The sequence below is a fragment of the Porites lutea genome, chromosome 8 (assembly GCF_958299795.1).
Source record: "Porites lutea chromosome 8, jaPorLute2.1, whole genome shotgun sequence".
NCBI lineage: Eukaryota > Metazoa > Cnidaria > Anthozoa > Scleractinia > Poritidae > Porites > Porites lutea.
Window position 1 is genome coordinate 28,341,925 of NC_133208.1, and position 21,421 is coordinate 28,363,345.

The 21,421-nt window shown below is 38.9% G+C and overlaps 2 protein-coding genes across 2 annotated transcripts in view; both read right to left on the minus strand.

Moving 5' to 3' along the window:
- The window catches only part of LOC140946514 (isopenicillin N epimerase-like), a 4,383-nt gene extending 3,679 nt beyond the window's left edge, over positions 1-704 (minus strand). Inside the window, exon 1 of the mRNA XM_073395642.1 lies at positions 1-704. This exon is cut by the window's left edge and continues 39 nt beyond it. Coding sequence (XP_073251743.1) covers positions 1-594 — 594 coding nt within the window. The 5' untranslated portion in view covers positions 595-704.
- Positions 705-3,127: 2,423 nt separating this feature from the next.
- On the minus strand, positions 3,128-21,380 carry LOC140946247 (lysine-specific histone demethylase 2-like). The gene is made up of 20 exons (XM_073395341.1): positions 21,273-21,380; positions 18,506-18,802; positions 18,178-18,267; positions 17,099-17,330; positions 16,820-16,864; positions 16,217-16,379; positions 15,905-16,010; positions 15,693-15,756; positions 15,234-15,410; positions 14,207-14,281; positions 13,608-13,745; positions 12,287-12,452; positions 11,851-11,909; positions 10,481-10,681; positions 9,513-9,587; positions 7,879-7,995; positions 7,385-7,510; positions 6,078-6,218; positions 5,450-5,599; positions 3,128-4,882 (listed from the first exon to the last, which is right to left on the minus strand). Exons 2-20 carry the CDS (start codon positions 18,667-18,669, stop codon positions 4,754-4,756), a joined length of 2,418 nt encoding a protein of 805 aa, XP_073251442.1. The 5' UTR covers positions 18,670-18,802; positions 21,273-21,380; the 3' UTR covers positions 3,128-4,753.
- Positions 21,381-21,421: the final 41 nt, after the last annotated feature.

The window sequence follows — 21,421 nt, forward strand, 5'->3', positions numbered from 1 at the left end:
TTGCGCCACAAATCGATTGATCACCTCTTGGTCCGTCGTTGCTCCTGTGAGGTCCACGGTTATGATTTTGATGTTTGGGTTACGCTGCTGCCTAATCGCCCAAGCTCGGTTGTTGGTACCGTGGTTCTCGGACCAAATAACCGCCTCTTCACCTGCATTGAAGTCCAACCCATTGTTGATGATGTTGTTGGCCTCGATTGCGTTCCTCATGAAGGCGAGTTCAGCTGTGCTGATGTTGAGCTGTTGGGCAATCAGAGCTCGAGCATCGTCGATGATAGCTGCGAAGACGCTGGTCCTCTTTTGAATGGACACGTCTTTGTTCATGTCAATTCCCAGCTGGTTGACGTGCTCTTGAACGGCGTGGAAGGATGGGCATAGATTTGCTGCGTTTATAGGGACACCGTCGGCGTAGTCGTCGAAGTCAAACATATCTCGAACTGCGTCCCAGTCAACTGTAGTGGTCGCTTCCTTTCGCAGACCCTTCATCACCTTTGCGAACTCTTTCTTGAAGGAAAGAAAAGTGGCGCGGCTTATGACGTTCAGGTCGAAAAGCTTTTTCGCGACTTCGTAGGTTACGAACTGCGATGGAACCATTTTTTCTTTGGATGCGAGAAAAACCGAATAGTCCTTGGAACTTGCAATGCTTAGACTTGGAGCGTTGAGGTCTTACAGGCTGCTATTAAATAGGTTTTTTTTTTGCGAATGCCGAATTAAAAATATTGATCTGTCAGTTGAAAAATTTATTAATCCTCTCCGACGTCATTGCGACGACACCCTTTAAAAATTCTGGACCGAAGAGAGATCTAGACACGTCTTTGCGTAGAAAATTTCACGGTGTGCGCCACATGAATGGGACATCGCCCCTTGTGTGAAAGCAGTAATCACGCCATTCAGTTCGCAATAATAGCTTGCCCGGATGCTGATGATGATAGTAACACTATTAAAAGGAAGTAAACACTCTTGGCTATGAAGCATTTAATTGGATCACTCCAATACTATTAATACAGTGCCTCTTTTTACCCCAGTAGTCTATTGAAGTTAGGAGCTAAGTTAAGTAAACTCACAAATTTTAGCCTAACGGGTTCTTAAAAAACAAGTTCTTAGTCGTGGTTCTTTACTGTGTTACATGTTATTTTTCGGCAGGTTTTGCGCACACGATCGTTTTGTCAAAGTGTTATTTCAACCTTTCATATTCATTTCTAAATTAACAGTCTTAACACAAAGGGAATCCCACACTTGAATAAATTTTTTGCTTGCCTTTCTCTTTTGAGATATTGATCTGACAAAGTAGTTGCCTATAATTATTAATGAACATCAACTAACTTAAAATTCAGTCTGAGTGCGGACAAGAAGCCTTTTTCATTTGTTTGTCAAACCAGGAATGTCTTGTTTTAATGTTTATCTCAATGTTGGCTGAATACAGCCGCCTCTCAAGGCTCCTACTTGATATAACGTGGCGAGAAAGCCCCGCCTTCTAAGTGCGTTAAGTGCGGTTCACTTCCGATTTGAGTTTATGACGTCATCTGCTATCAATGTACTACTTGATATAACGTGGCGAGAAAGCCCCGCCTTCTAAGTGCGTTAAGTGCGGTTCACTTCCGATTTGAGTTTATGACTTTATCTGCTATCAATGTACAGCGCTACAGATCGTTCACGACCGGATGGCCTACATAAAAATAGCCTGAATCGGGTATAAAGCACTTTGGAAAGGTCACCAGCAGTCACGTATAGTAGAGTAACTTTTAATAGTTAATGACAGGAAATTTACATGCAAAAATGAGCTCAAACAGTCCAAATGTAAATTACATAGAAAATTATATATTTGAGTGAGTTAAGTCTAGTGACGGTCATATGACGTACTGAAATATCAATCTAACCACCAAAGTAAATGAAAAACTCGAGAAAAAAAGCAGTGGCGGATCGAGGGGAGGGGTCCGGTGGGGAAGGGGGGGCTTATTTTTAAAACAAATTGTGCCCCGGAGGGCCGAAAAAAAAATTTTTTTGAGACCGCCCCCCCCCCGCCCCTCCTTATCTCAGGGTCTGGATGACCGGGCCCCCTCCATTATCTGAAGGTCTGGATCGGCCACTGAAAAGAGACAATGGGGAGCTAAAGAGGGCATGGATGAGCTCAATTCGAGAAGTTCAAAATGTCCTCGGTCAGGTTATTTTCAAGATAAATGAGGCAAAAAAAAAATGAGTATTCCAATTCTCGGGAAGAATGAGGCATTGAAAAGAGTAATTTACAATTCTTAGCAATCACCCTTGTTTGTTATGCTGCTATGATGTGGTCACGAAAAAAGAAAACTATTTTTGCCCCTTAATAAGGAAAATATGGTAGCATATCAAGTAAACTTAGATTCCTAATATAAATTAATGATTCATAGCACGTAGTAAATTGTATATCTGCGGGAGGAGGTTAAAGTTCATGGCTGTACCGCCAACGCAGTGAAAAAAAAATTGTGTCATTAAATTAGATCACTTTAAGGCACTTGATGATGGTACACAGTCAACTATCTCACTAATAACAACATCACGTTTCATGAAGCTTAGAGCTTTAACATTCACGATTTGTTCAAACTATTAGGAAACAATTGTAGCTTGTCAACTAAGGTAAAAACACACAACAGAGAGAGCATTCAGCACTTATACCGACATTGCTTGCTAAGAAACTGCCCAAAATGCCTGCGCGTGCGGTCTTTTCTGGAAAAAAAAATAGAATATACTAATAGACTGAATAATTTCGAGTCTGCAAATAAACCCGCTGTCCGCACGTTTCTGCCACTGTCGCCGTTGTGGGATCCTGCCAATCGATGGGCCTGTGAACAGCCGCCACCTCCCCTTCCCTCTCCGATTTTGTTTGAGGGGATGGGGTGGCTGTACACAGACGCATCCATTAGCAGTTTAGGGACCTCAAGATCCCTCGACGTCGTCGTTGCGAAGAAACGGCAAAAAGGCTCGGCTAAAAAGGTGTGACACACGTGCAGAGTTGTTGTGCAGTTTTGCCTGTGAAACTTTTTCCTTTGTTAAGGTTCTCGTTACGTGACCGTCGTCGAATCTTAAGGAGTGGTCCCTTGTATAGGGTCCCTTCCGATCAGAGGTGTCCGTATGTGAGCATTAGTGTGGCAGACAATATTTTGAAATTACTATTTATTCCTGGAAATGTACTAAGTGTATCATAAATAAGTTAATAAATACAATTGCTTTATCAAACTCGAAAACATTCTGTATAATTGGCTAAAGCTTCAACATTTTATCTGCGTTAAAATGAGGCTCATAAAAACCACTGAAAACAAATACAATTAGCTATGAGATCAACATTCACTGCATCAAAAGGAATGTGACCTACGTGCAATTGCTGTGTCAATTCAGGCTCTTGGCCCTCGCAACGTTCTTTTAAACTGTTTAAGTAATTTGTTTCTAATCAACTAACTAAATAAACGGACTTATCGATCACTATTTCTGCATACCATTTCTTTTGAACGTTCATAATTTGCCATGTTCACCCAGAAAAAAACGCTCTTGTAAAATTATTTAAAAAAATAACCACTTTCACTCTTAGAAATTAGGCATAACGAAGGACGACACTGGACAAAGTATTTTGTTTTGTGCTATTTACATTCACGAAACATCCAATTTTAGGCTGTCTAAAGCCACTGAGGGTGCGTTTCCTGGCGAAAATTCAAAATTACATTCTTTATTGATTCTTTAGCTTGCCATCAATTGGCCAGTTTTAGGTTGCGTTCAGAGCTTTACGTCTCTTTTTGATTTTACTTCCTTGAAGAAAGTAAAAATAGTTGTCCAAAAAGAGAAAAATAACAGGCAACTTTAGCAACCTCGACGACGATTGCAACGTGGAAAACAAAAAGGATTTTATCAGCAAACTCTGAAAGTGCATCACACTTTAGAGCACATTTCTGTGACATCATCTAACTACTAAGACGTGAAACGTTTACGAAGGACGTGAACACAGGGCGACGAATTTCCTTTTCTTTCAGGGTTCGTACAGATTTTTGATCCAAAATTCAAGACTTTTTCCAGAATTTTTCCAAAACAATAATTTATTTTTCCAGACTCAAGGTTATCAAATAGCTTTAAAAAAAACGCAGGAACAAAGCTTTTTCCATGACATGCAGGCGAGATTGAATAAGATTTGATAAAAAAGAAAAGATTTCACTTCTGAAGGACTTTTTGTACGGCTTTCAAAAAAAACTCAAGACTTTCTACCATTTAATCAAGACTTTACCTCTATTTTCCAGACTTTTCCCAGGTCTGGAAAATTGCTGGGCAAATTTCGAGACTTTTTCAAGAATCCAACACTCTGTACGAACCCTGCCGTTTTTAACTTGGATACGGTCATTCACAATTCAACTTCAGCAAAAATTCGACTTCATTTAACAGAATTGAGCGAAGCTAAATAAACACGATAAACTTTGAAATAATACAAATTCATTTACTTCCGTGTCGTGGTGGTTGCTAAAACTCCCTCATCATATCACCACAAAAAGCTGCAACCGCCACATTGTATCATGTTCCAAAAACTTTGACACCAGCGTAAATTGAATTCTAGTCTTCACCACGTAAATATAAAAAACGTGTCCACTCAGAGTAGAACTGACATAACCGAACGGAATGTCTTCATTGCGGGCTGAAATCCCTGAATAATCAAGGAATGAAGAAGTGATAAACTTGACGTCTGGTCAAAGCTTGAGCCAATCCCGCACATCTACTTGAAGCCACAGTTAATTCATTTCCGCTAACCCACATCTTGGGCAGACTCTCCCTGTGCAATGTTCGTCTCTATGCATGATATAATCTTTGCAGCTTCTCTAATGCCACTTAGATAAGCTCCCGTAACCGTCTGCGGGAAGTGACGATTGGTGGCCTAAAAAACATCAACAAAAGGCGATACAGAATCTAAGCAATGAGAAGGAATTGATTGCATTATGGGGAGTAATTTCTGAAGAACATACAAAAGGAATTTCCAATATTTCTTGACTGTTTTTCAATTTAATAAAACACGGCCAACGATTCAACACGAATTTCAGTTACCAAGAATGATACGATTTAGGGCCTGTTTACATGGAGGTGGGGGACCCCACGTTGGTGTGGTGACCTGCCTGTCCATATAATCTCTCAAATGGTCACCCAACCTATTATATAAACGTGATCAAATTTAAACGACAGATTATATGGACAGGCCGGTTACCTAACCTACCTAGGGTCCCCTACCTCCACGTAACAGGCCCTTAGAGCACAAAAGATTGGGGTCATGAAAAAATCGCCCTGCTGCCGAGAGAACCAACATATTTCAAGGATCACCAGTAATTTCAAAATGGGTGTAAACAGAAGCATGCTTTTGGTGTAAAACAACCTTAGAATGCTCGGCTGCGCTTGGAGTTGAAAACATTACAGAACACTCCTGATTCCATATTGCTTGCTTGAATCATACCTCTCCAGCAAAAAAGACCTTGTTCTCAATATCACAGGCGAGAAGATCGTATTCTTCTCCAGTAGAACCAATAGGTATATATGAGTATGCCATGCCTGAATAAGGATCTCTACCCCAATGTGTTACGATATAAGCTTGGGGATCAGGAATCTGCAATAAACCACAAAAACTCTCCAGTAACTACCGTAGGTAAATTTGGCAAAGACAACTCCATGCCAAATGAGAACACGAAAGTGCGTAGAAAGGACTTTGGATTCCCAGTTCGCCGCTCTTCCATTGGTCAACCTGGTTATCAGTTCTGCGCAAGCGCCGTCGGTACTGACGTCACGTCTGTGATAAATTTGACCACTCTGTTGCATGAACATCTGAGAGACGTTTTACTCTCGCAGTCGCTGTAACCTACAAACCTTGTCTTTGCTTTGCAAGCCATACGGACTATCTCAAAATGATACTCGCAGTCGCGATCACGTTCGTCACTTTCGAAATTTGTAAACTGTTAACAAGTTGGGGAATGGTAATGGCAGCTCATACCAAGAAAAATAGGACATCCCACTCCACAATTCGAGGGAAAACCTTAGACCACCCAAAGAGAACATCACGGTATGTTAATAAAAGGCCTTTTAAATACCTTATAAGGGAATAGTTTGCGAAGTGTGCTCATACAAGAGTCTACGACTTCTTTGTCTGTCATTTGTTGTGCCTGTATAGCCGTGTCTCCACTCAACACCGTCATTAAAACGTGACTTGACTTCTTACAGGTTTCATTGCTCTAAAAGAAACGAGCAAAGGGGTGAGTGAGTATAGTACAGTATATCTGCATTGCGCCTTACTGTCCAAAAGGAGGTATTGGTCTAGTTAAATAAAGGTTTTGTATTTACTACTACACCAAATTATCCAAAACATGAACAGAAACAACAAAATTATACAATATATACTGTTACGATAATAATTTTACTTAGCAATTAATGAATGAGACTGAGTAGGATATGAAGAATTATGCAGATCCAGGAGGGTGTTCTCCGCTGAGGCCGAAGGCCAAGCTGGATAACACCCTCCGAGATCTGAATAATTCTTTTTAGTACATACTAATACAGTGAATAGTGTTTTTTCGCGCGCTCTGATTGGCTACTCAATCAGTGAATATCCTGCACTATTCACTGATTCACCTCCAGTTCCTCCGAGCGAGCGACGCCAAACTCGCGTAAGTTGCGAGCAAAATGCCTTCCCGCTTTGCTGCCGTAAACAAACAAAGAAATTTCACAACTAATCAAGCAAGCTGTTTCCGAAATACACGAAGATGACGAAGTTCGGATTGGAAGTTTTAGCAGGTAAAGCTTTGTCTTTTTGACACGAATTTATCGATGAAACCGGTGAAAAAGTTTTTTGTTTACAAATGCAAATTAAGTTTTAAGTCTTGCGTTACTTTATTTAGTTGAGTTGTTCATAAATAAGCTTAAAACTAAATTTAATAATCTTTTTTAAAAGAATGATTTTAAATACAAAAAGAATTCACAACTCCTTTTGAAGAAATTTCCCCGCAAGAGCTAAACAAATGCCTTCAAAAGTTTTAATTGTCGGCAAGAAAAAGCGACGGCCGCGGCCGCCCGGTCATAACGCGCCAAAATTGTAATCCTCAGGCAAAAGTATTTGAGTTAAAAATCATCATTTTTGTGCTCAATTATCTCACTGTTTTAGTATATACTAAAACAATTATTCATCCAGGGTCGGTGGTGACACACGACTAGCCACCTCCACTTCGGTGAATAATTGTTATATATTCTACGAAAGCCGACTTGTTCCCAAGTTTTTCACTGCGATGCTCGATGTGCAAAATGTTTTGATTGTTGCTTGACATAAAAGGTCTATGTTGTTAACTTAGTTAAACTGCATTTTATTCCATGAAACGTTAATGAACACAGCTATATCGTCGGTTACCTTGCTACACAGATCATAAAAAAGTCCGCAATGACCACGCCCCAAACGTGTTTGGGGTACATGCCCAAAGAAATCTGCTCCTTGAACGACTTTCTCCCAGAAATTGTACTTAAATTTCAAAACAACCTGCAACATAAGCGTCAAGACGATAATTAAAAGTCAAGTTTATGGAGATACACAATTATGTTACTGTAACATTCCAAACCGTACATAACTAATTTTGATTTTCTTCACTTAATACAAATACACTAAGATCATACTTTTTCAGACATGACCAAATGGCTAGTTTTTCTTCACATAATACCAAGAGAGAATACTGAATGATACAGGTGTTATTGAATACAGAAACATTCAAGAACAGTATTAAGCATTTCTTGACTTTGGAGAAACCCATGCATGTTGCGTATTTAGTCATGGTTCTTCTATCACCAAATATCTCTAAAACGAACTAAATCAACCCATCTTCACCGTTCAGTTAGCGTTTTTTTTTTTACCTTTTCTATTAGTCCAGCTCCTAAATTTGAAATTGCAGCTTTCTTTTTCTCTGGGAGGTCAGGGTTAAATCTTATCTTCTCTGACTTCAACAGTGACAAGGGAACAGTAACAATAACCTGTGACAGACCAAGTGCTTGACGTAAGGGACGGACCATTAGAAAAGTTATGCAGGGTGGGGGGGGGGGGATTTTCGAGCCGCAGGATTCTTTTTCGCTATCAAATTCCTTATATGAATTTTTTTTGCCTATAGCATGAAGATTTTTTAGGATTAATTGGCGTGCATGAATTTTTTTTCATTTAATTTTCCCTTGCGCGAAATTTTTTTTTCTACTTCGCCCACCCTCCCCCCACCCAATAAGTTTTCTCACGATCCTTTCCTAAAAAGGCTAAACATTGTCACACAATAACTGTAACACCGCTGGGTATTGCTGGTTTGCACGTGACGTCATGGCAGCCATGGTGGTGGTCAAGAACAAAAACATTTCTGTCCTTTGGGAACTCAACCTCATTTTCATGTTAATTCTTTGAAATAATTTTTATTGTTATTGACCGCCAACATGGCCACCAAGTCACGTGGTTGCGAACCAAGAATAAACAGGTGTTGTGTCGAATTGCACTATAGGACTGTTTTGGCTGACTGAAGCTTCCCTCCCCCACCCCCACATTCAATAGAGAGCTTTAGATTCTAAGACGAGAACGACTGCGAGTATGAGCTTGTCTCAATACTAAGGACTGTGCACGCGTGATCCAGCGTCATTTTGGCGGGAAAACGTGATAGCCGTCGTCAGTCTACTATGAGTTTTAGCGAGGGAGCTTAAGCAACAACGACGTCCACGGCTACAAAAACGTCACTTAAAAAGTGAAGTCGCGCTGCTTCAAACTTTATCGCGCTTATTCTGTCTCATTCAATTCGTCAAATGTTGGCAATTTTTCCTGGAGTTGAATTCTAAAAGACTGCATCGAAGGTCAGGAAAAGAAAAAGAACGTCGTTATCTTGTGCCGTCACGTCCTCCACAAAACGTGAAATTAAGCATTTTCACGTCGTAGTGCAGTGACGGCAAAGAAATGTACAAAAAGCGTGATGCACTTGCAAAGTTGTTGTTTTCCTTATCTAAACCTATTGCTTTTTTGCCGTTCTCCTTGACGTCGCCGTCATCGTTGCTTAAGCTCCCTATAATGTCTCAGTGGTGGAAACAAGTTATCAAATGTTAGAAGTTTGATCATTTTGCAATCGGGAGAGGGCTTAACCTCCTTCAACAAAAATTTCAGCGCTAATTTTTCTGTTGAATCAAAAGTGCAATAAAGATTCCGGGGTGTCTATTTTTTAAGAATACAAAATAAAACTTTCAGTCAAATCTCGTACTCGTAGTCGTTTTCATCCTCGAATCTAGCGGTCTCTAATGTTGTACCCCTGTTTGAATTACCTGTAGGAATTAACAAACACCTCAATTTTGAATGGAAGGAGGCATCCGTTTCTCCTTCGCTCTTCGTCGCTGGGGACGTTTAGAGCGGAGATTGTTTTGTTCTTTCAAGTTACAGTATTTGAGGACAAAGTCTCAACACGTTTATCGCTGATTGTAGGTTTGTTTTTCTCAGGGTAAAAGACGAAAATAATATTGTTAGTAACAAATACCTTGTCCGCAGTAAATTCCCTTCCTTCAGAGCTTGTGAGAATCACTTTATCACCCGAGTAGTTAATTTCTTCAACCTACCAAAAAGTTTTGACACTACTCTATGATGTGTACATTGACAACAGCGCATGAGATTAAGAACTAATAGACCGGATCACGTCTCGGGTCTGTAAAGAAGTCAGTACTAACAAGCTAAGCTATTGGATGAATAGAGTAAATCGCTACATGGCCCAGTTCGCTTAAAAACACCTCAATAACTATGCAAAAAACAAGTAAATGGCAAGCCCATTTACCCTGTTTACATCTGAAAAGTTAGAGAGAGCATAATTCATTGTCTGATAACTAAAAACTCGAACAATTGACAACGGGCAAGCTGGCGCCAGTAATGGGTAACCGAGCCAGTTATGCGTATCAGTGTTTTTTTTTACCGGGAAAATACATGAAAATTATGCTCGCAATGACAAATTATGCCAAAAAATACGCTATCAGGCCGCCCCTCTTCCTTCTTTCCTTTTTTCCCCAGCCTGCTCGGATTTTGGCACTTCCCAAAACAAAAGAACGCTGATCGGAGGTTAACGTCCAGCATTATAGTGATGTAATTGGCTTGCTAGCTGTTCATAGTCCCCTGCTTTTTCCGTAAGATCGTCGAGAACGGGCGCTACAGGAGGCCAACTTGAACCAGTCTAGCTTGAAGATGACTATCTCAACAACCCCCCCCCCCCCCCCCCCGGTACATTTTGAAACCAATAGCTGCCAGTGACGGTGAGCGCTCAATCTCGGCGATCTTACCGGAAAATAGGGGACTGTGAACAGTCTAAAGTTAACTTAAATTTAGTGGCAAGCACCGCTCTGCGGGCAGGTATAGTAGTAGGATTCACTGTCTTAACAGAGCTAAGCTTCACTAATAAAATCTAAATACGAAAACAAATAAACACTGCAACGATACGGGGAATGTGACAAAGCCACATACTTCACAGTTGAAAGTAATGTCCAGGCCCTGAGCCAGGTTCTTCAGTAAGACGCCAAATCCATTCTGAAGCAGCGTGTGATCACCAGAAAACTGGGGGAACGCTTCATTTTGATCCCAAGACAAGGAAGATACTTTGTTAAGAGGAGCGGCACAACTAAATTCTAAGTTTCCCAAGTGAAACTGTAGCAATTTGTCTTCAAGCTGAAAAATAAATAACACGTGATTGTAAGAGCTTTCAAGCCAAATGTTAGAACAGTCAAAAAAGATTTCTTCGTATACTGATTTTTGAAGACATCACTGTTTACAAACATTGTTTTTGTTATTCAAATTTGTAGCGAGTGAAACAATAGAAACCAACCAATGCGCTTATGGCTGACACATTAATATACACAGGTGACATCAGCGTGGGTATCGCTATATGGAAGTCTCTGTTTTCTCAACGCAAATTACAAAGAACGCGACAAATAGTAAGAAGTTTTAACAACCACGATGACGACGACGGCAACGAGAACTTGAAAAAAGCGATGGATACAGTATAAACAAAACTACAACACCGCACGTGCATCAAAATTTTTGGTCAATTTCATTGCCGTCACTGCGTAATCTAGCCTGCGAACACTGACCGTACGATAAGAAATTTCATAAACTGGTTTTAACGGAGTACTCAAACGCACGACGACAATTTCTCTTTCTATTTATGATCTTGAATGCGGCCGTAAGCATTCAACGCTATGAAATATCAACTGCAATGACGAAGCGAGTTGGAATTATCTTGATACAACAGGAGATATTCTCTATACTTAGTATTGCGCGGGAAAACGTGAGAGCCGGAGTCATTCTACTACAAGTTTAGCGAAAACGTCGTAGGGTTCAATTGTCACACGTTTTATCATTTTGCGATCGGGAGAAGGTTTCACCTCCCTTTGTAACCGCGCAAACGTTTCTGGTGAAAAACAAGTAACATGAAGTTTCCCTGCTGGTAGACTGCAAAACAGTCGGTATTTTTGCGTATTCAAGTAGGCACGAATAGTCAAACAAAAGATGAAAACGGAGAGCGAGAATGGAGTGAGACGCCCTGCGGGCGTGTAAGGCTCGCGCGCGAGGCCCTCACGCTGCTCGTACTCTACTCTAAACCGATTTCAAGAAAAAAAATCGACTGTTTTGCAGTCTACCCTGCCAGGAGAGGTCTCTCCTTTCCCTCATTTTTGCCTCGTCGTGAGAGACCTCTGCTAACGGGAACATGAAGCTTTCCAGGGTATCTATTTTCTGAGAATACAAAACTTCAAGCCAAATCTCGTCCCGGTTGTCGTCCTCGCCCTCGAGTCTAAACTGGGGTCACTATGACTAGAAAGAAGCAATAATTTCCTTACTTCACTGAATGATCCCTGTGTTTCTTCCAGGAAAAGATTGTGCATCTCCATAACTTTATCTGTGTAAATAAAATAATCGAGAATTTCAGGGTCGAATTTCAGTTTTATCGCGTCGCGTGGAAGGTTCGTTTGTCATCTGACCCTTTATACGATCACGTGATAGGATGTGATAATTTGAGTTTGATGATTAGTTCATAAAAAAAGAGAACAACAATAACTACAAAATGAACGCCTCTATGTACGTAGTCAGCTGAATGGCAAAAGATCATGCGTTTACAACAAAAGCAGAGCAAAAAAAAAAAATACTCTAGGATGTATTCTATTTGAAGGTAACCGTTTAAAGAGAAATTGCTTGTTTTTGTCAGTCCACTAAAAAACTAGTGAGTATGTCTGTATGTCATTACTGATATATTGTCTTCTTGTAAGAACATAATACCTTCTAAAGATTTGTCCTCTGAAGAGTCTGTCCTCTGATCAGCGATTGCATCAAGCAGAGCGTTAAAGTGAAATTCTACTTTACTGTCATGGCTACTATCCACACACTCTCCATCCTCTGTAATCAGATCACATCTACTGCTAATGTGATGCATGGGGAGACCAGACTGGAAAATTAATTAAAAACTGTCATAAAACTACATTCAAACCTGTATGAAACGTTTGTTACAGTAAATCTTCTATTTTAATATGCCCTAAGTGGGTTTAAAAACCCCCTAGGGGTTTATTTATTTCAAGCACGCTGGAGGGGGACTTCATGGAGAGAGAGAAAGAGAGAGAGAGAGAGAGTGAGAGGGAAGCTTATTTGAGGGGAGGGGGCTTACAGTCAAACCAGGTCAAGCGTACCCCCCAAGAATACATGAATGAATTTATTATTCAAAAGTTGAATCCGTTGCTAGTTGTAGATTTCAGATTGATCTCTGAATTCTTGCATGTGTAATGAGCCGTGAATTCACACGCGAGGCAGTTATGAAATTTCTACCAGCTCCATTTTCCTGAAATTGATGTAAATGTCTTCTAAGAAGCTTAATCCATTCAAAGATTTCCAATCTGACCGAATAAAGAGAAGTTCTCGTAAAATATTCACTGCTCATTACGCATGCAGAAAAGCCGCTTTGAATTTGACACCAGTTACGGGAACGACTAACGGATTCATTTTTCAAATAATCAATTCATTAATAGAATCTTGGGGGGTACGCTTGACTTGGTTTGACTGTAATAGAGAATTTACACTACTTAAGTCCCATCGAGAAATTTCCGTTGTTTTAACCTCTAATTAATTAATGGTCAACTGTATTCACAAGGTGTTGTCTGCAAGCACGTTCTTTATTTGGAGGATACAGTGAGAAGTCACGCGCAGGCGCCAGGCGAAAAGAGACGTTAGAGCGGCTCGTTTTGCTCACCCCTCAAATTCGGGTTCTCAATATGTGAACCACGGGATTTGAAACCGCAAAGCAAAATCGGGGCGAGATTCGGGAAAGAAAGTAAGCGCGAAAGGTGGGATGCCAAAAATAACCCTCGGGATTACGGGATTGCACGAAACCTTGGTTCGGGATTACGGGATTTGAGAACACTATTACGGACCCTCTCAAATGGAGAGGTTGCTCCACAAAACTATTTGTAAAAAATGAACATGATATTGTTTTCTACTAATACACTAAGAAAGCAATGAAAAAGAGTCACTTTTGACGAAACATGAGGAAAAGGTTTTTTCAGGGGAGACATGTTCTTAAGGTAGAAAGGGTGTGTCGGGGCCGACTTACTTGTACACAAAGTACAGATATTGGATTGTTTATACAGCCATTGAGAATCTGAGCACCTCTGCCCACACAGCAGCCCAACGACTTGTTGTCATCCCAGACACGCCCACCAATCCTGTCTCTGCTTTCCACTAAGGTTACCTTTAACAAGACATGATTGAAGACTAATGACTTTCAAATGATGCAAAAGCAGAAACTGAATTGGGTACAACTCTCATACGAAAAAAAACTTATTTGAAATGAGGACAAAATATTCTTTTAAATGCAAGATCCTCGCAGTTGCAATAAGAAAGCCTGACTTAATTCAAACTTGCCGGAAAAGGAATCCATTGCTGGACATTTACTAGTTTCATTGCTGGTGGGAAAGGTTTTCATGATATTTTTTCGACTTTTTCGCAGACATAAAATCTTTCAGTTAGCCCTGTTAGGTCCCTTTACTGACCGAAATGACAGATTTCCTTACCCTTTCATATACTTCAACTAGTGAAATCCCTATTCTCTCATATACCTGAAGCTAAAAATAGTACCCCTTTTGGGTGGAGCCCCCCCCCCCGCCCCCCCCCCCCTCCCCCGTATGGGCCATAATTAAACTGGTCAAGTACCTGAATGCCAAATGTTCTCAGATGTCTCGCTGCAGACAAACCAGCAGGTCCAGCACCAATCACAATAACTGACAGCTGAAAACAAATTCATAATTGCAGGATTCAACATTAAGCTGCTTCACTGACTAAAGAAGCTTTATGGCACCTATTAAATTTTTCACACCTCAAGTGCAGTGCTTATTCGGGAGATGCGCTTATTTGAGGGTGGCATTTATTTGAAAGTTGGACATGATAAAGAATTGTATTAACTATGGTGTTATTATTTTCCATATTTAACATCTAACAGAATTAAGACAGAATCCATCAGGAATTTGAGTAATTTCAATTTTCGGTGGATAAAAACCTTGTACCAGAATAATTGTAAATAATATCACATTTTTTACATTTTTCAAGGGCTATAGATACAATATTAGTTATCTGTAATAACACCAAAGACTATTTCTTAAGGGGGCCTGAGGAAATAAAAGTCAAATTTTGCAAGAATTGCGAAAACCCAGGTAAGATTCTGAAATTTCATGTGTGAGATGTCATTTTGTGAAATTTGACATGTATTTTCTCGGGCTCTCATAAGAAATTTTCTTTGGTGTTATTACAGATAACTAATAACATCTAGAGCCCTTGAAAAATGTTAAAATGAATGCGGTATTGTTTAAATTATTCTGGTACAAGGTTTTTGTCCACTGAAAATTAAAATTACTCAATTTCCTGATGGATTCCTTCTTAACATCTTTTAATAATTATTTCATTCACGGCGGTGATTAGTAACTTCTTTCTCCCAAATGTGGCACTTATTTGAGAGTGGCGCTTAATCGGGGTCAGTGCTTATTCAATTAAATGGTAAGCTAGATACAGAGAAGCTGGCTTGATAACGCAGCAATAAATTTAAATCAACTTACTTACTTACTTACCTATGTACTCATTTACTTACTTACTTACTTACCCACCTACTAACACTTACTTATCTGTTTTAATCTGACCCTTGCTACTTTAATTTGAAGGAAAAAAACAGCAGCAACAACAAACAAACCTCTTTGTCTTTAGGTATGGCTGTCAAATTTCTGGGAACATCATGTAAGATACCATGGTTAACAAATCCATTTTTTGTTAGAAACAGCAGAATGCGCTTGACCTCTCTGGCCAATAACACTCTGATGAGTCCTCTGATGATAATGTGGTGAGCACACTTCTCTGGAGTCAAAAATTCCTAAACAAACCATCATGATGTCACAGATACATGTATACAACATTAAAGCAAATAACTGGTAATATTAAAGGTTATGGAGTGCAGGCTACATCAATTGAAGGTCAAAACGATTTTGCTCAAAACCATGCTTTACATAAGATTTATGCACCTATCAATGTAAAGCGGGCGGGGGGAGGTAGGGCAAGAGGTGGGAATTTGACATTTTTCAAAAAATTAATTTGCTGTCAAATTTCTTAAATAAAATGAAATATGAAGACAAAACATCATTTGGTCATTATTTACCTTGTGATTTTTCATCCATAATGATATAATGAGATTTCTCAGTGCAAGATACAGCATGGGTTGTCTAAGGGTAGAATAAAAGAAACTTATTTAGTACTCAGTTACCACCAGTTACTACTAGTAACAAGTTAATTTCAGCATGTCATGGATGACTTGTGATTCAAAGTAGAGATTAAAATAAGCATAATTTTGATAGAGTTGATGTAAAATACCTGAGAAATTCTGGGAAAGCTTCTTTCTCTTCTGATTCCATAATGTCAGGGCGGAAGGTAAGTGCTGTTTCAGTGTTTTCTGGGTGGTGAAACAGTCTCACATACCCTGGGTTGAAACATTATCATATTTAATCAATGCAGAAGTTTTAATGTCACTTGAGTATTCAACAACAGAACTTCTTCAAAGAAGATATGATTGTTGCAGTGGTAATTGCAATTTAAACAACTGCAAATCGACCCGAAAAAACATTTTCGGACTTCAATGAGATTCAAACCCATGGCCTAACTTTTTTCTATTAAACAATATTGTACCTGTTGTGTCTTCAACATCTTGTTTCCAATTATTTAATGTGGGACTAAGGCCAACACCATCAGGAAAATAAGAATTAAGGAATTGCGCCGCTGGGCTGTACTGAAGAAGAGGTGGCTCCGTCAAACTCTGTAACCATTCAGCACCGTTCACTGCAGAAACTCTCTTATAAGACAAAAAACATAATATAAGGTAACAATGACATTAGTAATATTAGCTACACTGACAATGACACAAACATTAATTTCATGTTTACTTTCAATTGTTTGATACTACAAATTGTCAATAATATCATTATTGTATATTTTAAGTCTAATGCTTGCATACACACCCCAGAAGTAAAGATCCCACTTTAAACCTACCTAGACATATATAAAGATATAAGTTTCTGGGTCCGTTTAAATTCTATCAACAGAAACACAATGAAACACACTCTTTTCACTACATGCTTTAATATACACTCATTTATACAGTTATGTACTTCCATGCAGTACATGTACTACACAATATACTACTACAATCATTCAAAATTCATTCATCTTGACCTCATTCTTGGTCAATTAAAAGGTATGCTAAATAAAAAATACAAAAATACTGATTAATACCTGATCCTCCTCAAGATCACAAGGGCTGATTAATTTCTTTTTCTCCTATTAACACAACATATTTATAAGAAAAATTAACGTAATTATTACATTCGAAACAAAATTTACACATGTCAACATTTTTATTCAAAACTAAAGGCATCACAAGCAGTAATTAAAAGGGACATGGATCCCCACAGGCAGTTAATTATGGGAGGTTCAGAAGTGGATGGGTCAAAAAATGCAACATTAAGTGTCTAAATCTGACAGGGAATTAGTTATGCTGTATTTAGATTTCACCTTATTGTTACTTGTGATGATGCAACTCGGTGTTGAGCATTTCCAGGATTTGATCACAGCTGGTATGAGCTCCTTTTCTGGGAATTCTCTCCATTTAAAACACAGTGTGCACTGAACCCAAAAAGGCATAATCATTTCTGAAACGTACACCTTGATGCTTGCTTCCTTCTGTCCAGAATGAATGGTCCAATCATATTTCCATTTTGTGTAGGCTTCATAACCACCCTTGCAACTTAACACAGAGAGATCATTTCATTTTAATTTATTAATAATCATAATATTGTCAATCCAAAAGCACATGAGGCAAAACTGAAACACACCTAGGAAATTACCCAATGCACAAGCACAACCAGAAAGATGAAAAGAAAGATTGAATATGACATTTTTGACAAAGTAAAATATTAAATAGCAAAGAAACGAGATAAACAGAAGCAATTTGGAACATGTTACATTTAAACATCATCAGATTTTATTTGATGTTTAGAAGGCTGTCATTAAGAGGCGGAGCCAGGGTTTTTCCCCAGCTACTGTGAATGGGGCCTCCGGTTACTTTCATAGGAAAATAGAAGAAAAATAGAACCAAAAGAAATCCCTAGCTGTCTGATTCCCCGCCTACTATGTTGTATTTACATGAGAACTTCAGATCTTAGTGACATAATCCCTGCGTTTCTTATCAAGGATTAAAAAATGTACAGTGTATTTATTTTCAGGCAAAGTTTTGGCTTGTGTTTATGATCTAACCAACTAATTTATATGCACACGGGAATCTTATGTGCATAACTACAGCTGTACAACATCATATAGTAAAAAATTTAATGACCTGAGAAGTATTTTAATCCATCACACCTCTGTTACTTCAAATACATGTATGGTTTTTTTTCATTTCAATCCATCGACAATCGTAAAGTGAAACTTGGTCAAAACTTTCTGTTTCAGGATTACATAACAGTTATACTTTTTTTCCTAGAGGGTTACCCAGTAGTTACACAGTCAAGTACATTTGAATAAAAGAGTATACATGTACAAACCAATTCTTCATGGGCTAATCTCTTTTTGTAACAATGCACAAATTGACATACCTGCGATACATGTGATCAAAACAAGCATTACAAAAGTGTTCTCCATCTGACATGTGGTACCATCTTGATGTGTAACCAGAACCAGAGCATCTAGTACAGTGCGTAAAATAATGAAAAGTAAAGATAAAACTACAAAACAGAACATACATGTACATGTACTACTCTATGAATTCTACAAGTAGTGTAAGTTCATTGTGCTAAAGAAAAAAACTTTATACAATAAACAAGAGATTTTACATCATCCTTTTATGGGTCATTCTTTAGTTTAAATAGGCCATTTGTCTTGTACACTGTGCCTAACATACCAATGTTAGCTGACACGACTTACGTTTTATCAAGCCTTGCACAACATGTCGGCTTTTTTGCTGGACAGCCAGCTTTCTCACAAGCTCTGAAACGTTCCTCTTTGATCTCACGAGATGAATTATCGTCACCAAAAAAGTTTTTTCGCTTCACTGTCCTTGGGGAATGCCACTTTGCTCTACCCTCCATGGTAAATACTAACTCCTCTTATAAATTATCACCATCCTTTGTTGTAAAACAGTGTTTGCCTTTCTGAACTGAGAGTGGTAATCATCGATTGATCTTATCTGTGCATGGCATCTTAGATCTTCAGATCATCAGTCTAGTAAAAAAAGGAATAGGAAAATTTCGTTAATTTTAATCACAGTGGTTAATCACAATGTCATCATTCTTTTGCAGTCTCTAATGATCATTGCCTTTGAATGAGCAAGTCTGAGACATGAAATTTCAAAAATATTAATAAATAATACTGAACCTATGCTTTGTACCTTGATTAAAAAACTTAAAGAACACATAACAAAACCAAGAGATATACACTCCATTTGCTCTGGAGTCAAGTTTCTTCCTAAGGATGGTTTCCATCACAATGACTGCTATTTGTTACCACCAACAGAAAAAAGTTCAGCTATCACAGGAATATAAGGAGAAATACTCTTTGCAAATAACATTGTGTAGTGAAGTTAAAGAATTCGTGAAACTTTGTACAATGAATCATGACTTGTTAATCTTGAGTAAACAATAGATCAATTACTAGCTTGATAGGAACCGTATATATTTATGATCCCTATTATGTAAGCAAGCATGCAAAAATGTGTATCGTGTAAAGTAGATAGTTAAATGTGCTTTCTGATCAGAATAGCGTAAAAGCTACACCCTTTAAACTGGTAGGATTTTGTGTAGGATGGAATAATTATTCAAACCTAGCCGCTCAGGATTTACGTAAGTAATGTAAGTGTAATAGTGCTTTAAGCTTTCAACTGAATTAGGGTGTTTACTAGAAAGGAAGCCACATGCATTCCCTACTATATTTTCCCACGTATGATTTTGCAAACAATATGTATAAAAGTACCTTGATTTAGCAATAAATGATGAATGTGATCAGGACTTGAGCGTGTGCAAGTCTCTTAGAGTACTGATAGCCCGAAACCGGCCAGGTGATCTAGAGATACTCAAGCATTCGACACTTATCTGTTGGCCACGAAATCAACTCCCGTTTACAACAATAAGTAAATAATATTGTAAGGAAATTACCGGAAGGGATCAAAGATAGATTTAAAAGAATGTTTTCTGTGATTCCTATGATTGTCAGGGCATGAGGTGAAAATTAAGAAAATCGCTTTGGGCAAGCTGCTGCTGAAGTTTACGAGCCTGGAGCAGCCATGCAGGTCTGCCAACCCTAATTTTCAATGACAAATGTTGCTTGCCCATTGGACTACAGCTACTCGTAAATAAAACCTGCTAGACAGACGGGTCACTCCACCAGATAGCACTCTGTGGTACTCTGATCATTAACCTTAATACCGCTAGGCAAGAGGCTGACAGTAGGCAAGAGGCTGACAGTCATTTCAAAGCTCCGTTTTTACTCTTTCTCTACCCTACTTCTAACGTGTACTTTTGTGTTCTCCATGGTGTGTATAGCTTTCAACACAGTGTTCTTACCAGCCGCACTCTTTCGGGAAATGCTGCACTATAAGTAACCAAGGGGTCCCAAGGCTGCAAAGAAGGACAAAAACCTATTACAAAATTTATGTAAACATACATACACATAAGTACATTTCCTTACAATATAAGCCAAAATTTAATTGGCTATGGCGTCTTTAGAAAACACTCATCAATATCTAAGGCTCAGACCTGTGAAAACATTCAGTTAACTGTATATAAAAATTGTGACCCGCTTTTCTCCCCCGTGACCCCCTTTTAGCTTCTCTGTGGGTACTGTGGACCCCAGTATACGAAATCCTGATAAGAACACTGTTAACAGCTTTACTTATTGGCTTCAATTTAGCTCAGGCGTTGTGTACTTATTTCACCGAGCACTGCCCAGATCCAGTATCTTTTTATTCAGGTCCACTTCAGAAGTGCTCCCATACAGGACAAGCTTATTCATTATGCCGACACACTCCTTTGAAAGCATTATCGATTTAACTTTCACTTATTAATTTGCAAGAATCATCAGTTATTGTGATGGAGGCAAATAAATGGTAGGCTAGATAGATAGATATTACATAGACCGCATTTTTATATAAAGTTAATTTTCTGGTACAGTTGGTGTACCTGAAATTAACTAAAAGTCAAGAAAGCATAAAAACAAAACGACTTTCGTTATAGACAAGAGCATGGCAGGATAGAAAGAGTTTCCCAGAAAGAACATTCTATGGCAGGCTTCAGTGCTTGACACCCACTGAATGTCAAGAAAAAAATACCAAAATCGATGAGAGCATGAAGGGTCAAATGATATGAACGACATAAATAATTTAATGCGCAGTTCGTTTCAAGCTCTTATTTGGTTTTTTCATTTAATACCACATCAGATTTGTGTAAATACTTCCCAGAACGTGAAGAAGTTTCAACAAAACGTTTTGCGCTCGAGAAAGAGCGGCCGTACAGTACTCTGTACAGTGAGAGGTTGCCGAAGGATCGATGAGTGACGGATATTTGCGCCTGGAATCATTTTCGAGTTTCGTTTATAGATACTAGTATAAAATTTCTGTGGTTAAATTAGTAACTTCTGCTTTATCAAACTGGGAATGAAAACTCTAAAACACAACAACGTGAACGAAAACATTACTTACCGAACTTTAGTGGAACTGCAGAAGTTCAAAGCTAAGCGAGAAAGACAAACGGGCTGCAACGCTCAAATTATCGCGCTAGTGCCAGATTTCTGTGGGCATTTTGTGACAGTCACGCACTAAACAGTCACGATGCTTGTCCTGTCGGGGCA

What these genes read in the sequence shown, in the direction of transcription:
- LOC140946247 (XM_073395341.1), bottom strand. Translation starts at nt 18,669, where the DNA reads ATGGAGGGTAGAGCAAAGTGGCATTCCCCAAGGACAGTGAAGCGAAAA. An exon ending in GTGATCTTGAGGAGGATCAG is followed by an intron (nt 16,380 to 16,819) that starts GTATTAATCAGT and finishes TTGTCTTATAAG; the next exon opens with AGAGTTTCTGCAGTGAACGG. An exon ending in AGGTCTTTTTTGCTGGAGAG is followed by an intron (nt 4,883 to 5,449) that starts GTATGATTCAAG and finishes GATGTTTTTTAG; the next exon opens with GCCACCAATCGTCACTTCCC.